At 39.9% G+C, this 16118-nt stretch overlaps 1 protein-coding gene across 6 annotated transcripts in view; it reads left to right on the forward strand.

Moving 5' to 3' along the window:
• The window catches only part of LOC150048760 (uncharacterized), a 237125-nt gene extending 222088 nt beyond the window's left edge, over positions 1 to 15037 (forward strand). For 4 of the 6 annotated variants that reach the window (XM_090354785.1, XM_090354786.1, XM_090354788.1 and 1 more), the window contains 3 exons: positions 748 to 838; positions 11161 to 11275; positions 11858 to 11949. In XM_090354785.1, the coding sequence (XP_090210911.1) occupies positions 748 to 838; positions 11161 to 11275; positions 11858 to 11943 (292 nt within the window). In that variant the 3' untranslated portion in view covers positions 11944 to 11949. Of the gene's footprint in view, positions 1 to 747; positions 839 to 11160; positions 11276 to 11857; positions 11950 to 14928 lie in introns of those variants that run through there. The other 2 variants (XM_090354787.1, XR_016539143.1) reach the window with 2 other exon arrangements.
• The last annotated feature ends 1081 nt before the right edge of the window (positions 15038 to 16118 follow it).

The following is a 16118-nucleotide window of genomic DNA, read 5'->3' on the forward strand; positions in this document are numbered from 1 at the left end:
GTAATGCATAGACTCATTTCTAGAAGGATTGGCGTACTAGAGGGAGGCAGACATTGAAAAATTCAGTTTTATCTGTAGGCTCTTCATTTTGTAGAAAGAAAATACCTTCACATATTACCAATATTAGTAAGAAATTAGTCATATGGAAAAATCACCTGAAGTAATAGAAGGAAGAAGAAAAGGGGATAAAAGATATTTTTTTTGTGGTTTTATGAGTCATAGCCACTCCTGTCAGTGGGGACTCTTGGTGGTTAACCAAATGTAGTGAATTTGGAATCACTACTAGCCTTTTCTCCCAAGAAAGGGGCTTCAGTGGATTTTCCCTGGATTCAAGCACAATGTCTAGAACAGAAGTGAGATCTTAGCAAGAGATCTTAGCAAAGGAGGGACTATATTAGGAAGATGAAAAGACATTCCTCTCATCCCAAGCCAGGTCAAAGTCACGTCAGAATCAGTGGCAGGGGAGCCACCTGGACTCAGGGCTCTTAAAGGTGAATGTGCCTAGATTTCCTCAGAGGTTCTGTTGAACTTTCAAGGTCCTGGGCTTCCCTCACAGAGATTCAAGGACGGGAGTGTGTGGCCTACAAAGCTATGCAGGAATACTGTGTCTGTCATATCCTGAAAGCTCAGGGATGAGGTAGAATGAAGATCTGCTACCTCTGCCCTTTATATTTGTTCAGGAGAAGCCTTGTTTTGTTCTCCCTTTTTCTCAAGTCTGGCCTTTTCCCCCACTTTATGTTCTCACAGACATAAAAATGAAACGAGACAGAAGATGAAAGATGCTACACTGGGGTACATGGAGAAGAGGAGGAAGGGAACAAAACGAATAAACACAGAGGTAAAGGAAAGAGGTGAAGGAAAGTTAGTGCAGTTGGATGGCTGCCTTGAAGTGGAAGATCTGGGTAAAAGTTGGCTGCATTGGCCTTGGGGCCTTACATGAGTTTTAGAAGTTCTTAAATTATAAAGCTTATGTCTAAAACCTGTTGTGTTAAAGTGGAAAGAAAAATCACCATTGCAAGGTTGTGGACAGCAAGAGGAGTGAGGCTGGGTCAATGCTTCAGGTGTTGTTCTTGAGAACTGGTCTGGATGTGAGGTGCTTATCCTATGCCAAGCAGTGTTCTGAGCATCTACCCACCTAGCTTTCTTGATAACCTTTGAGGTAGCTAGGATGATTTAATCCTATTTTATACATCCTTAAAGTATGGACCAAGGAATGAAGTAACTTCAAGAATTTCACATCTGAGTTACTATTCAAATCTGAACAGTCTGGTTCCATAGCTGATATTTTAGTTATTGTTTTTATACTTATTAAACATGTGAAATTAAGGCTGGGATAGTGGCTCAAGTGGTAAATCACATAATCACCTACCTTGTAAGTCGGAAGCTCTGAGTTCAAATCCCAGTACCAATAAAACAAAGCAAAACATATATGTGTATGTGAATACCCATGTATGTATACATATATTAAATATACACATATGTAACCTACATATATGTGTGTGCATACATGTATGCATGTCTGTGTAGCAAATTCAGTGAGGATGTCAATACGAGAATTAGCAATTAGGTAGGAAAGATCAGATGGTATGTGGAAAATAAAATATGCAACTTGTGGGCAGGAATAGGAGGAAGATACTGGGGGAAAGCAAAGTGAAGGAAAGTAAAATTGTTTAAAAAAGAAATGTACTCCTCCCTACCTTATATATGTAACTAACCCCTCCCTACATCACCTTGAAAATAAAACTAAATTTAAAAAGAAAAAAAAAGAAATGTACTCATCTGACTTATGAAATGATAACCCCTCTGTACAATAATCCTAATTACTATCATAAAATTAAATTTGAAAAAGAAGAGCTACAGGCAACTATAGAATTGAGGATGTTTTGATGAAATCTTAAAGAACAAATGATTTTATAAGGAAGAAAGAAGGAAGAAATGAGTGGCGCACACAGACAAGTGAAAGACACAATCTGTGAGTTGAGGACACAGAAGATCTGTACTGAGCACATGAGAGAGAAGAGGAGGTGAGCAACTGAGTGGGAGTAGAGTAGATGGCAAGGATAGAGAGTGGAGGGCCTGTGATAGGGATTGAGATTTGGATGTAGGCAATAGGATCCTGATGGAAAGAATTAAGTAGGAAATGGATGGTCAAGTTTGCCTTGTTTGTTTGAGAAAATGAAATATAACAAGCACAGGAAAAAATCTAGAGACTTTTGGTATCTGGCATTCTGAGTCTGTATCTTTGCAGACTAGGAAAAACAGACCTGTGGTGAACTTAAGGACCAAAATAACATGCCTCCCTCATTTTCCAGTTTTTTTCCTGAATTATCTAGTGTTGTGCCCTAAATATTCTGTGCATATGGTCATGTACACAGCTTGTGAGGTGACTGGTAGAAATTCTAATTATTTAGTCATATATTGATTTAACATTGGGAGTTCATTCTGAGAAACGCAGCCTTGGCTGATTTCACTACTGTGTGAGCAAGCACTCAAACAGCCCAGATTGGTGGAGGCCAATCACTCGACGAAGCCTCTGCTACATTCAAGGGTCACAGTAAACATGGCAGATACAAAACTGCTGCCCATGTAACATGACATATTGCCCTTTTTTTAAATAAGTAGGGACCTAGTAAAATAATGATAAATATATAATATACTAAAACATAAAGTAGCAATATAGTAATTGATTATATATAACCAAGTATTAAGTACTATTCATAGTTGTTTGCCTTATACCTTATATGAGCGATGATACAGTAGGTTCTTTTACATACGCATTACCCCAGAGACACAAGCAATGTGTTTGTGCCACGATGTAATGATAACTTTGATGTCATTGGATAATGCAGCTCAATGGATTGCAATCCATTGTCCACTGAAACATTGTTCTGTAGTGTATGATTTATGAGAAGGCTGGAAACTTTCATTTTTAGTGGCAGTGAAGGCCTCTGTGGGGCAGGAAGAGAACCCTTTATATTCTGTGACAAAAACTGATGAATAAATAGCTCTCCTGTCTTTGTATCCTGAGCTTTCTCCCTCACTTCATTCCAACAGAAGTGGGTGGAGGAAATGTGAATGTTCAGTGGCAGAAGGATATAGACCAGGCTGGAGGTGTGAAAGAGAATCAGAATCCCTCCTCTGTGGCTCACTTCCTATACACAGAAGGATGGAGTTTCCAAGCTGTAGAGTAAGAAAGTACCTCTTGTATTTGCCTCATCAGAATTTTATAAATTGTGAAGAGCATTCATTCACATGCATGATCTCAGTTGGATGGAAGCTGCCATTCTCACCTCTGTCATCAGGACCAAAATACCTTGTGACTTCACTCAGCAGCTGGCTGAGGGGTGTGAGGAACTCAGCTGTGCAGGTGGCTGGGAGATTGGGGAGGGGATCCTGGAAGTGTATTCTGGGAGGAGGAGGAGGAGGAGGAGGAGGAGGAGGAGGAGGAGGAGGAGGAGGAGGTGGAGGTGGAGAGATAGCTATTCCTGGAGAGTGAGAAGGGAGATGAGCAAAGCCTGGGAAACTGTAGCTAGAAGTTTGGATTTTTTTTCTCCCTCTTGAACCAGGTCCTCTTATGTAGCCCAGGCTAATCTCAAACCATAGATCCTCCTGCCTCCACCTTCCAACTACTGAGATTATGAGCAGTCCCTACCACATGGGGCCAACTTAAGACTTCTTATACCAGTCCATTGGTCATCTCCAGCCATGCAACTGCTATGGAAGGAAAGAGCAGCTTTCTCTGAGTCTGAATACTTTGGGGGAAAAGCTGATTCTGTTTGCATAACGAGTTTTCATGCTTAATGGATTCATGGGGTTTTTATTTTTTTTTTCTCAGCCAGATCTGTTTTTCATTCTAGCTGGATTTTCTCTTCCTGTGGCAAACAGAATCTGAATTGTTGTGTCCTTCTAAACCCCTTTTCTATACAGATGTCTATATTTAATTCTTCATGCTTGTGTGTTGCAACTAAAAGTTACAGATGAAAGTTAAGGACTCAAAGGAAGCCCAGTACCAGAGCCCCTTGGAGGCAGGCAAGACTCATATCCCCCTTGAAATCTCTTGCACAAAGCCAAGTACAAAGAACATACATTTGCTTAATGATTCTGCTATATGAAGAAACAATGGATGAGGTGTGGGAGGAGGTGGATTAGGGGCTGGAGAACAGAACTATCCTGCATGTATGCTCACTATGCCTTTTTATCCCACGGGTTCCTGTTTTCTAAATGGATGCTTCATTCACATCACTCACCTAGATTCTCCAGATGCAATCCACACATCATGGAGGAAGGATAAAAGTAACACCCCTAATATAACATACTCTTGCCCTGGGCATGCATTCTTTTGTCTGAAAAGGGGAGTGTTGATCTCCAGCTTACCCCTCCACCTCCTCAGTGAGGAGGATGTGTTCCTGTCAGGAGGGACCGCCCTCTCTCACTGAAAAGGAGTCTGGAGGCCAATTATGTCCTCATTGTCTTCATACTGGACTCAGAATGATGGGTTCTTCCCAAGGCAAGTTAGGACGGTGTGGAGAGAAGAAAAGACAAGGCCTTTCAGAAACGACCCCTGTGTGAATGAGAACAGTTCTACTCCATGGTTGTGAGCTCTCCCATATCCAGATTCTGATTTAGCATTTATGAGCGTGCTTTCACCCAAAGCCTTAATATGAGTTAAAACATCTCTACAGATTCTCATTTTGCAAAGGACCTTCAGAAATGGAAGCACATTTCTTTGAATTTGTTTTTGGCTGTGTTATGTTTGGTTTAAATTTGTTTTGTTTTGAGACAGAGTGGCATTATGTGGGCCAGGCAGGCCCAGAACTTAGCTGTTCCCTGAGCCTTCAAAGTGCTGAAATTACAGGTACATGCCATCATGCCTGGCTTCCTGTGAATTTCTTTATGGATAGAAATCTTCATACTTCACACACTCACACACACACATATACATAGCTGTACATATGTGTAACATACTTTCACCCATCCTCAGATTGATGAGTAACTCTAATGACTGCTGTGAAAAGTTAGCACTCACTGAGTGTGTGTCTGTGTGAGTGTGTGTGTGTGAATGCGTGAATCCTGGGGTTTGAGCTCAGAGCCTGGATACTGTCCCTGAGCTTCATTTGCTCAGGGTAGTGCTGTAGCAGTTGAGCCAAAATTCCCCTTTCAGCTTTTGGGTGATTAATTGGAGATAAAATCCTCATGAACTTTCATGCCCAGGCTGGTTTCAAACCATGATCCTCCCTTTCAATATTTTCCCCATACCTCCCACCCTCTCCTTCCCTTACTTTATAGGATCTACTTTGAATTCTTGACCGTATTCCTCTCCCTTCTCCTCTCCATTTGTCTACTAATCCCTCTTTTACTCCACCTCTATCAAGTACCAAATTCCTTTGTTTGTGAGGAATTACATGATTTGAGTTTTCTCTTCAATCTGCCATATTACAGTGAATATATATGTATATATTTGCATATGACCTAATATATTTAGTTAAAGTTTATAAGCTAATTCTAGCTTCTACCTCTTAGGGAAAACAATGGAACCTTTTTCTCTCTCATCCTGATTTACTTCACTTAACGTATTTTTTCTAATCCAGGACTTTCCATTTCTTGTCGGATGCTGCAGTATCAATCTTCTTAATGCATGAGTAAAATCCCATTTAATGTATATATATGTATATGTATATATATATCACATTTTCAAATCCATTTGTCTATTGAGGGTTATCTGGACTGATTGCATACCTTGGGTATGGTGATTAGTGTTGCAATTAAGAAGGTTGTGCCAATGACTTTCGTATACCCTGGTTTATATTGTTTGGATAGATGTCCAGGAATGGAGCTGTTAGGTCATCATCCATACTGCTTTCCAGAGTACTTAAATTTTCATCCCGCCAATAATACAACTGGATTCCCTTCTGGCCACCTGTTTTTGTTTGTTTTCTTGATAATGGCCATGGTAACTAGGGGGTGAAATAGAATGTCAGTGTTGCTTTGAGTAGCATTTCCTACAATGCCCAAGCATTGTAGGAATGGCTATGGGCCATTCTTATTTCTTCTTAGAAGACTCCTGTTAACTCATTAGCCCATTTATCAGTTGGGTTATTGGTTGATGTGGGTTTCATTTTTTAAGCTCTTGGTATACTCAGAATATTAGGCCATTGTCTGACATATAGCTGGCAAAGACCTTCAACTGTGTAGGCCATCTCCTGACCCAGGTTGAAGGAGAGGAGGGCAGGATTGGCTGCAGTGTCAATAATTTTTGCTCAGTTAATAGTCATATGCATTTATATGTTCATACATGGGTTATCTATCAGCTCTCAGAACCCCATGGTCATGCTTCTCTGGAATGTGACCCCCATCATTTTTCTTTTCCTGATTCCCACACTGCTGGCCAGAGTGAGCTTACTTCACAGAGCCTTTCCCTTCTGAAGCTTCCAGATATATATAAATATTTTGGGGAAAATCCTAAAGAAATTGCTAAAGATTCCCAAAGAGAGGTACAAAAAGAATAACATCCCATTTGCTTTTCTCTGTGAAGTGCCAGAAAGTGTTAGATTATTACATTCAATAATAACTCCTGATTTCCAATTCTTGCTTTATGACTACATTGGATATAGAACTGTGTTTGCTCAGGGAAAATGGGTCACAGATTGCTAAACTAGCTCCTCACCGTGCTGTGGTTAAGAGCTGTTTGTTTTTCAAATACCTTAATTGTATGGTCTACCAGAAGAGAGGGGCATTGAAAATTATACCTCTGGACTAACTGCAACCAGATGGACAGAAACAACAAGGCATCTGAAAAAGATAAATGCCTCACAATCCCCTTGTGGTTGGTTTTATTGCCAGTTAATTTTGTAATTTCTTCTAGAGTAGGGAGAGATTCCCCAGGGCTAGGACTAGACCCTCAGCAAATCCTAGGCAGCTTCCAGAGGGAGGGTCCTTTTTTAAAAAAAAAAGCCCATTTGGGTAGAATTGAAATAAATGTATTGGTCTGGGGCTGGAATAATGGATGGAACTGTTGGAAAATGGAATTCGAAGCCCCAAAGCAGTAACACATCCCTCTTCATTTCATGGTTCTTAGTGGTTTTCATTTTGCAATGCCTCTGCTGAAGACAAAGCAAGGGTTTTAGGTTGCTGTTAGAGCTGAAGAGATGGGAAATATGGTAAGAAGTGATCACTGGCAAGTTCAAATTCTAGAAGCCAGAGTTACTACTATTCCATGTTGAGTGAGGGTCCTGTGCATTCATTCATGAGCTCTGGGTAAGTCTGACCCCTGGACATTTGAATTTTTCCCTAGGAGTGGTGTTTGAGCTAAAATGCAGCCCTGCGAGTATGCCCTTACATTCAAGCATCCAGCCTGTTGGACTGTTTCCAACCCACTCATGGTCATTATATGTCATTTCTTGGAGGATATGGTAAACATATTGGACCAAGGGTTGGAAGTGAAGGAGATGTGGGGATGAAGCCCAGAGAAAAATACACATTGACAACCTCATTGACCTCTTCTTGTGAAACGGTTGTGATTTTCTGGGATTTGGTTTAGACTCTGACCTTTGAGCTTTGACTCCTGACCTGTGGCCCCAAATTATTGACCTTTGGCCCTTGATATCTGACCCCTGACCTTCACCCTTTGACCCCCCCAACCCTTGATCTTTGACCCCTGACCTTTGACACACACACCGAAAAGTGTGTCTCCCAGAAGGATCCAAAAAATTAAAAGAGAAATGCATTCTTTCTTCCTCCTCTCTGTCGAACTAGCCCCTCCTTTCCTGCTTCATCCCATCTAAGCCTAAAATGTCCACTTAGGAAAATATGTAAATAATTTACTTCTGTGCAAACAAACATATATCCAAACATATTTAATGCAACTATACCGTGGTCTGTCTTTTGAGATTTTTAGAGCCCTGGAGGCTTTTAGGATCATGTGATTTTAAGACTGAACAGTTCAATCTAGACAAATTCACCCAGGCTGGCTGTGGAGGCAGCCTTATGTCATAATTTCTGCTTCTCAAGTGAATGCTAATTACAATTGCACACACATAATTGCACTGCTATCTAGCTGACATTTTGATGAACCCTTCTCCCTGTCACCTGTTGTCTCTAAGGACAATCAGATTTATTGGATTAGTAGTGTTGATCAGTAAGGGCCGTTTGTCACAGGCAGAAGGCCTTAAAGACATTTCACAGGCTCCATGCCTTATTTCCATTAGGTACTCTATCTAGCATTTAGAGGGGAATTTATGTGGTGTGGATATGGGAGGAGGTGGGAGAGGGTATTAGCAGGAGTGGTGATGGATGGAAGGAAGTAACTGAGGAGCTGTGCTTAAGATAGTTGAGCTTCTGAATGCTCTATACGGACGGAGATAATAGCTATCTGTTCTCCACATCCACTGGGAAGTGGACAAGGGAACGTCAGTTAATAATGTGGCAGAGGAGATCAGGGCACACAATGAATTTTACAGCTGACAAGTTCTTTGGACACTGGAGCCATTGACCAAGTGCTCTGTGAGTGGGGTGACATGCCCTTCTCCAGAGGCCACCAGACACATCTGTCTGGCAGAATATAAATGTGGTGCTACCCAGAAGGAAAAGAATGGATAAATTCATGTTGGATTCCTGCATTCCAGCCTGGCGATATTTACTTTAAACCTCATTCCTGTCCCGAGGAGGTCTCGAAGATTTCCCATCATGATTTCAAAGGTGTCTTTCTCTTTTCACTTAATTCTCTTGGACAGGGAATCAAGTGTGATTTCTTAACAGAAACGTGAATGTGGCTCATACTTCAGCCACTCACATAAATTCTAAGGATTTGAAGACAAACATTTACATTGGAGAGGGACGACAATCGTAGTTCTTTCTCCTCGTAAAATGTGTGTGACAGGGAGTTTTTTTATTTTTCTCTTGTCACATTTTAATGCTATCTTAAGAAAATGAACTTAGAGATCCTTAACTAAGAATTATCACCTACAATTCTTGATGGTATCATGCAAATCAACTAGTAGAGAAGGAAGCTGAGACACACTTAAGTGGAATGAAGGGTCATAAGAGTGCTTCAAGGAAGATGGGAAGATATTCAACACAAAATAGTAAACGCAATTGTAAAGAATGTTTGGGCTCAAGAGAGAAGTAAAATGCTACCTTTAAAGGAACAAAGGATGAAATGGTTCTAGATGCAAAACTGGGCCCACACTCCCCCTGCCCCCAAATGAAAGAGAGATGGGCTCAATTAAATCATGTGCCTTTTAAATATGGTAGGTTTTATCTCTGCTTTGTACATGTCCAAGTCTCTGTTTCTTTGTAAACTTAGCCAGTTCCCAAACTTTCAGATATTTAGTTACAGTATATATATTTTTTACTGCAAGGTTGGAGGTAAAAGTAATTGTGTTGGATTTATTTAGAGATTATCACCCAGGGATCCAGTGTAGGAATTTTAAAGAGGATTTTCTATGTTCAACTTAATCTCAAACTTCTCCTTTTTTTTTGGTCTTTTCATCTGCTTTCTGTCTTTATTTATGAAAGCAAAAAGTTTACAACCTAACTTCTTATGTTTGTGAATGATAGACATTGACTCTAATGGCTAATTTTTCCAACTGGACCAATTGCCAAATGACTAACACTGATCTGCTTAACATAAAATCAAAGTAAGAAATTATTTCCACTTAAGAAATCTCTCATTTATCAAATATATCCAAAGACCTACAATGACAAATCTGGCTGATGTTGGCAATAGTGTTCCCTCTGCCAATGAAGACACCGAGCTGCTCCTGGCAGCTGTCCCAAAGTCACCCTATTCACACACTAAAATGTTCTCTAGGACTGGATAGTAGAGATCTTCCTCTAGGCCAGTCAATTATCTGCATTCGTGTGATTCACACCAGTTATAAACCTGAGTAAGGGCTTGTTTACCTCCACATTTTATAACAATACTCCCAAAACATTTTGAAAAAGCCCTTTTTGATGATTGGACAATCTCCATCAGAGACCTTCTATTCAACTTTTGCTTCCTGAAATTTGCAGCGCAAAACAATGCCAGGGCCCAGAGTTTGAAAGGAGACTTTCCTTTTATCATTCACCAGCTGTGGATATGAGATTTCATTATTGCTGTAATAAGTATTTGAGAGGACAAGTTCCAAGGAAGAAAGATTTGGTTCATTGTTTGGTGGTTTCTGCCTGTGATGGACTTGCTCCTGTGCTATGAGCTTCTAATGAGGCAGAATATAATGGGTACTGAGAACATGAACAAACCTCACTTCATGACAATCATGGCAGACACAAGAAGGACACTGGAAAGTGCCAGTAACCAAACAATGCCTCCTAATGGCCAATGGATTAACTTACTGATGAATTAACCCCCTCTTTATTCAACCTTCTTCATAGCACCAGCCACCAGCCACGGGACAAGGGGAACAAACCTTTACCTCACAAGCTTTCCAGGGAGAGCTGGTCATATGCAAATCACAGTGATATGCTAGCATCCCTATGCATCCCACCTAGCTCTACTACAAGGGAGAAAGTCTGCTTCCTCAAATGTTACCTGATCCAGTCACCTCTCTTAAAAGATTTCTTGCACGTCATGACTATGCTGACCATAAAGTCCAGCATCTTGTAATTGTTTAAAAGGTGGTTATTATCTCGATACTTCATTCATTTCCAGATAAATGAGGTATGCTTCCCTACTGTCAGTCCTCAACATAGCAATCTCATAACACGATGCAGGACCTCTCAGTCATGTGGCATCTTATCCAGAGCAAGAGCTAAAGCTTTTACAACTACTCCTCTAATCACATATCCCATCAGTCGCCTCTTGGGGGTCCCTGCATTCCAGCCATCTTGACTCATTGCCTCAGGTCTTTTTCCCTCCATCTGTAACCATTTCTCCAGACATCCACTCTAGGTCTCAAGGATCAACTCAAATCATCTAAATGGTTTGCATATCACTCACTGTGTGTGGTTCTCATGGCTTCTTACTCTTAATAACCTCTTCACTTAGATACCGACCCACAACATGAGCCTGGAGCTAGTCTTTAATTGTATAACGGAATAATAGTAATAATTGCAAGTACAGCTAGCATTTATTCAGCTCCTATAATAGTTCTAGCCATATATGTTTTTATTTTAGTACTTACATTAGTCTTGCATGTGCAAATTATTATCCTTATTTTGTAGTCTGAAACACAGACACTTATTGAGATTAAGAAGTTTGTGAGTAAATCACAGAACCCAGGATCAGCACTGATGTGCCTGACTACACAATGGCTGTCTTCTTTCTTTCATAGACATGGTAAGCTCCCCAAGAAATTTAGCACTGCCTGTACACTCAATAAATACCCAATAAATATAGCTTGGTGGATTACACAGTAAAGAGGATTCAAACATGTACCAGTGATGTCTCCCTTTGAAATAATGGTCCCTATTTCTCTGTACAATGGAGAAATAGATGCAGAACAGTGAGGTCAAGGCTATTTCAGACACCAAAGAGGGGACATATTCTCCAGACATAATCTTTTCCTCTCAAAACTCTGTGCTCTGTACTCATTCTTCTCTTCCCATCCTCAGTGCCCAGGTTTGCTGTCATTGTTACCTACAGATGTGCCTTCTCCAGGAAGCCTAGGGTTGATGAAAGAACCTGTAACATAAATTAAACATCCCCCAAATGAGCAAAAACAATGAGTATGTACTGCAAACATCGCATTCCCTCAGATAACCTAAGATGCTTGAGATAGAGAGCAAAACACACATTCTCATACTCTCAGGACCACACTGTGTGAGGAATACAGAAAAAATCTCACAAAATACTGAAAGTGAAGCATGTTCAGAAACTGGTGGATAGTAGAGGCCTTCTAGAATAACTTTCTGTTTTTAGGAAGCCAAACTGATGAGAAAGCACAGGACTTAGAGGCTGAGTTCTTATCTATGGTTAGGAAGATCTCTACATTCATCTGTAGATGAAAATACCAAGGTATGTAAGATGCAGCCAGTATCAGGTATGGCCTGATTTCCTGTTCCTGTTCCTGTTCTTACACTTTATAATTTTTTTTAAAATATTTTGTCCTATTTTTTTGGTCAGTCATGGGGCTTGAACTCTGGGCCTGGGTGCTGTCCCTGAGCTCTTCAGATCAAGGCCCTTGAGCTACAGCACTATTTCCAGCTTTCTAGTGGTTATCATTGGAGATAAGAGTCTCACAGATTTTAGTACCCTGGACGACTTTGAAACTGCAATCCTCAGATCTCAGCCTCCTGAGTAGCTAGGATTACAGGCATGAGCTACTGCGCCCAGCAATTTGTCCTAGTTTTTCACAGTATTTTCTAAAATCATGTCAGTTAAGCCATCCAAAGTATACAGTAAAGGAAGGCTCATAAGACCAGATATCCTAGTCATTTTGGTTTTAAATTCTAATGTACCTTGGCCTAAGAGGGAATGTGAAAGCTGAGAATATTTAGGTTCTTACACGATAATATCAAGATTTGGTAGAGATTTGGACATTTTAAGACATTTTACATTACTTTGTTCTATTCCAAAGTTCTGTGAACTTGGTCAAGCTTTTTAAGATATCTCTGATATTCTGGTGCAGGTACTAATACAGAATCTCTGTTTCCATTTCCAACCCAGGTGAACAGGCAAGTGGAGAGGAGCAGATCCAGCTACTTATGGCAGGACAGGACAGGGAGAATGACTGGAAGGGTCTTTGGGTGGCAAGTGCTGCTATTCCACACTCCTCTCTATCACATATCCCAGGATGTCTTTGGTTCAGCCAGTTTTGTTCCCCTGGAGCTCAGCACAGAGGTCACCTGCTGGCTTTCAATTTGGCTGTTTACTGGGGTGAACTGGGTACCAGAATTTTCTGCTGGTGACTGCTCTTTCCCAGTGCTCTCCTGTGGTGTCATATTTTCTGAGCTTATTCTTCAACTCATCTTACTGACCCTCCCAGTACTCACTGACCCTCTCTCAAGTCAGCAAAAATGAGTTCACGCAGAGCTCCAGCTCTGCCTTGCCTATGCATCTGTCTGGACAGGAATGCTTCTCCTCTGCTTAATGCCCCATCGCATTTGTTTTGTTCTCTAAATTTGAAGTAACCAGGAAATGTCAGTTGAGTAGGTTTTTCTGCCTGAAGAAAGATTCTTGCTTTAATCTCTCCAGTATACTCAAGATGGCACTTAGATATTGGATCTCACCAAAATTCACCATACATTGGGCTACCAGTCTACCACCGGATGAGCTTGGTGGAGTGCATAAATCCATACTTCCATCATTTTACAGCTAAGGTATCAGAAACTAGGGTATATTGGGAGAACTGCTCAAACTGTAATGGCCAATTATAGGTAGAGAAAAGTGGAAAGTCCCTCATTTCATACAATTGTGTGAAGATGCCTGGTTAGAGTAGACATGCTATTTCAATATCTTTTCATATGTTCCCTCCTTTGCCTTCAGTGTTCTTTCTCATGACTTTCTCAGAAGAAAAAACCCAAGAAACAAAACTCATTTAGGGAAATCAGTTTCTCCAGTTTTTCAGTGTATATATTTTTTGTCTCAACTTCAATCAAGACCCTTGTCTTATTTTCCTCCTTTGATTTGAAAGCACCTCAGGGGCAGAATTGCCTTTTTTTATATTTTATATCTGCCTTATCTAGGTCAAGATCAGACCCTGCCCTCTACCCCTCCAGACATGATGCTATCTGATCAGTTGGCTGAGAAGGGCAACGAGGTTGCACATCACAAAATTCAGGAAGACCATTCACTAAGACAAGCAAAGCCATCCATGGCCAAAGATTTCTCTCCCATCCTATTAACCACCAGTTATAGTAGCGATTAACTACAAATGGCATGTAGCATGCCATTGCGTGGTTTCTATCAATTAATAAATTTAATACAACATTCTTGTTTGTAAGGGTATAAATATAATTAAATTTGTATGATAGCAGTAATATTGGGTTTATCCTAAGCAATCTGTAGATGTTATTAAACTGAATTCCTGCAACTGCTTTGTAAGTGAACATTATCCTCATTATTTTATACATGAAGAAATGGAAACTCAGCAAATACAAGCAACTTACAAAGAAAGAAATATCTGAACCAGAAAGGGACAGTAAAACTCTGAGTGAGTCAAGCAGGCTAACAGCTCTCCTTACAGCTTCTCTCCCAGGAAGGATGATGTCTGTTTTCAACACTATGATTTTCTATGTACAATATCTTATTTAATTATGCATTATTCCCAAATAGATGGGAAATTTATTGATTATGAAAGTAGCGTACGTTCACTATGAAACACTGCAACACGATGGAAAAATACACAGATGATTTTTGTATGGTGACTTTTTAACAGCTGGAGATAATCATTGTTACTGTAGTGGTGGCTGTCCATTCTGTTGCTTTTCTGTAGAAACATATGCGTATTTCCCTCAAATACTAACCACTGACCCCAGCAGACTTAGCGTGTGATTCTTATCGTTTCTACTGAGTTGAGCACTTGTAGCTGCTTACTCAAAGGAGGTACTTGATGTCCTCTCTTTGGTGTTTCTGACTTGCCAGCAATAGGCCTCTTGTGCTTTTGGGTTATGGTAAGCAAAATAAGGGTTAGCTGAACACAAGCATTGTTCACTTTGACCCTTTATCTGAAAAGTGACTGAGGGCAAGAAGCTTCGACAGTTTAGAGACACAGGGCAGTGGGATAATTCACATCTTGGGTAGGGGCCACAATGGACAGGTGGCAAGGATTTCTTCACAGTATTCAGAACCATTCACTATTTGAAATTTGTGAATTATTTATTTCTGGAATTTTCCACTTAATATTTATCCATCATCAGAATTAAATTACAGATAAGGAGAGATGATTGTATCATCGTGGGTATATATGTTGCTTCCAATGTGTTCTTGGTATGAATCATGTTAAAATTTTTTTAAAATTATGACAATTTTATCATTTCCATTTTTTCCAGGCCCAAAAGGATCCAAGAATGTCTGTGTTTAAATCTGCAGTTTTTCAAGGACATACTAAATCTACTAGCACAAAGATGTTCATTGCAGCACTATTTACCATAGCAAAGATATGGAACCAACCCAGATGCCCCTCAGTAAATGATTGGATCAACAAGATGTGATATTTATACGCAATAGAATTCTATGCTGTGCTGTCAGAAAGAACTACACGCCCCATTTGTAAGGAAATGGAATGACTTGGAAAAAATCATATTCAGTGAAGTAAGCCAGACTCAAAGGAACACAGGCTCCATGGTTTTCCTCATATGCCATAATTAGTATAAATCTTGGGCTCTCCTAGCAGAGGTTTACAATAGCTCAAAACCTAGATACATAAGGCCACATAGGATGAAGCTAAATGAAAGGATCTCCAGGATATGGAAACAAGAGCCATATAATGTGATTGTTGTTCTTAATGTACTATGTTATTTCTCATCTCTTTTGTTGTCCCTTGGTTATCTCATATTGTTACAGTATCTTACCTTGTTATCTGGTATATTGTATATTTGTTTATTTGAAATAGGATAGGAGAGGGGGAAAACAAGATGAGGGAAGGGGTGAGGGGAGGTTAATGGGGAAAAACATGAGAAGGGGTATCAGTATTTGTGAAGTAATGCACCTTCTATCTGGCAAATATAATGTAATTCTATTAATTACAATAAAAAGAATATGAAAAATAAAAAAATCTGCAGTTTTTAAAAAATACTTGTAAAGGGTGAATTTGCTCAAAAGTTTACTGACCCTAGTTAGGATTTCTTTCATGAATTTTTTTATTTTCTGGTTTTATTTCTGGTTTTATTTTCTCTTGGTTTCTAGGAGCAATTTGAATAACTTGGCCAACTCTGAACTGTCATACATGTTGTGATGTACAGACAGAAGCAACACTATAGGTCCTTTGCTTTAATCCTCCCATTTCACAGGTTTTTGTGTTATCTAGAAGCGATAGTTCACCATTGTGTTGTAGCTATAGTCTTGATGTTTCCAGTGACTTATTAAGATTGATTGACTCCAAGAAAACCTTCTATACTACCTTACTTGTCTGGAAAACAACAACAACAACAACAACAACAACAACAGCAAAACCCCACTTACAATGTATCTTCAGTAGATATAGAAACATTCCTATAAATGATAACAAAGAAAATAGGAC

Source organism: Megascapheus bottae, chromosome 21, assembly GCF_031878675.1.
Source record: "Megascapheus bottae isolate mThoBot1 chromosome 21, mThoBot2.hap1, whole genome shotgun sequence".
NCBI classification, from domain to species: domain Eukaryota; kingdom Metazoa; phylum Chordata; class Mammalia; order Rodentia; family Geomyidae; genus Megascapheus; species Megascapheus bottae.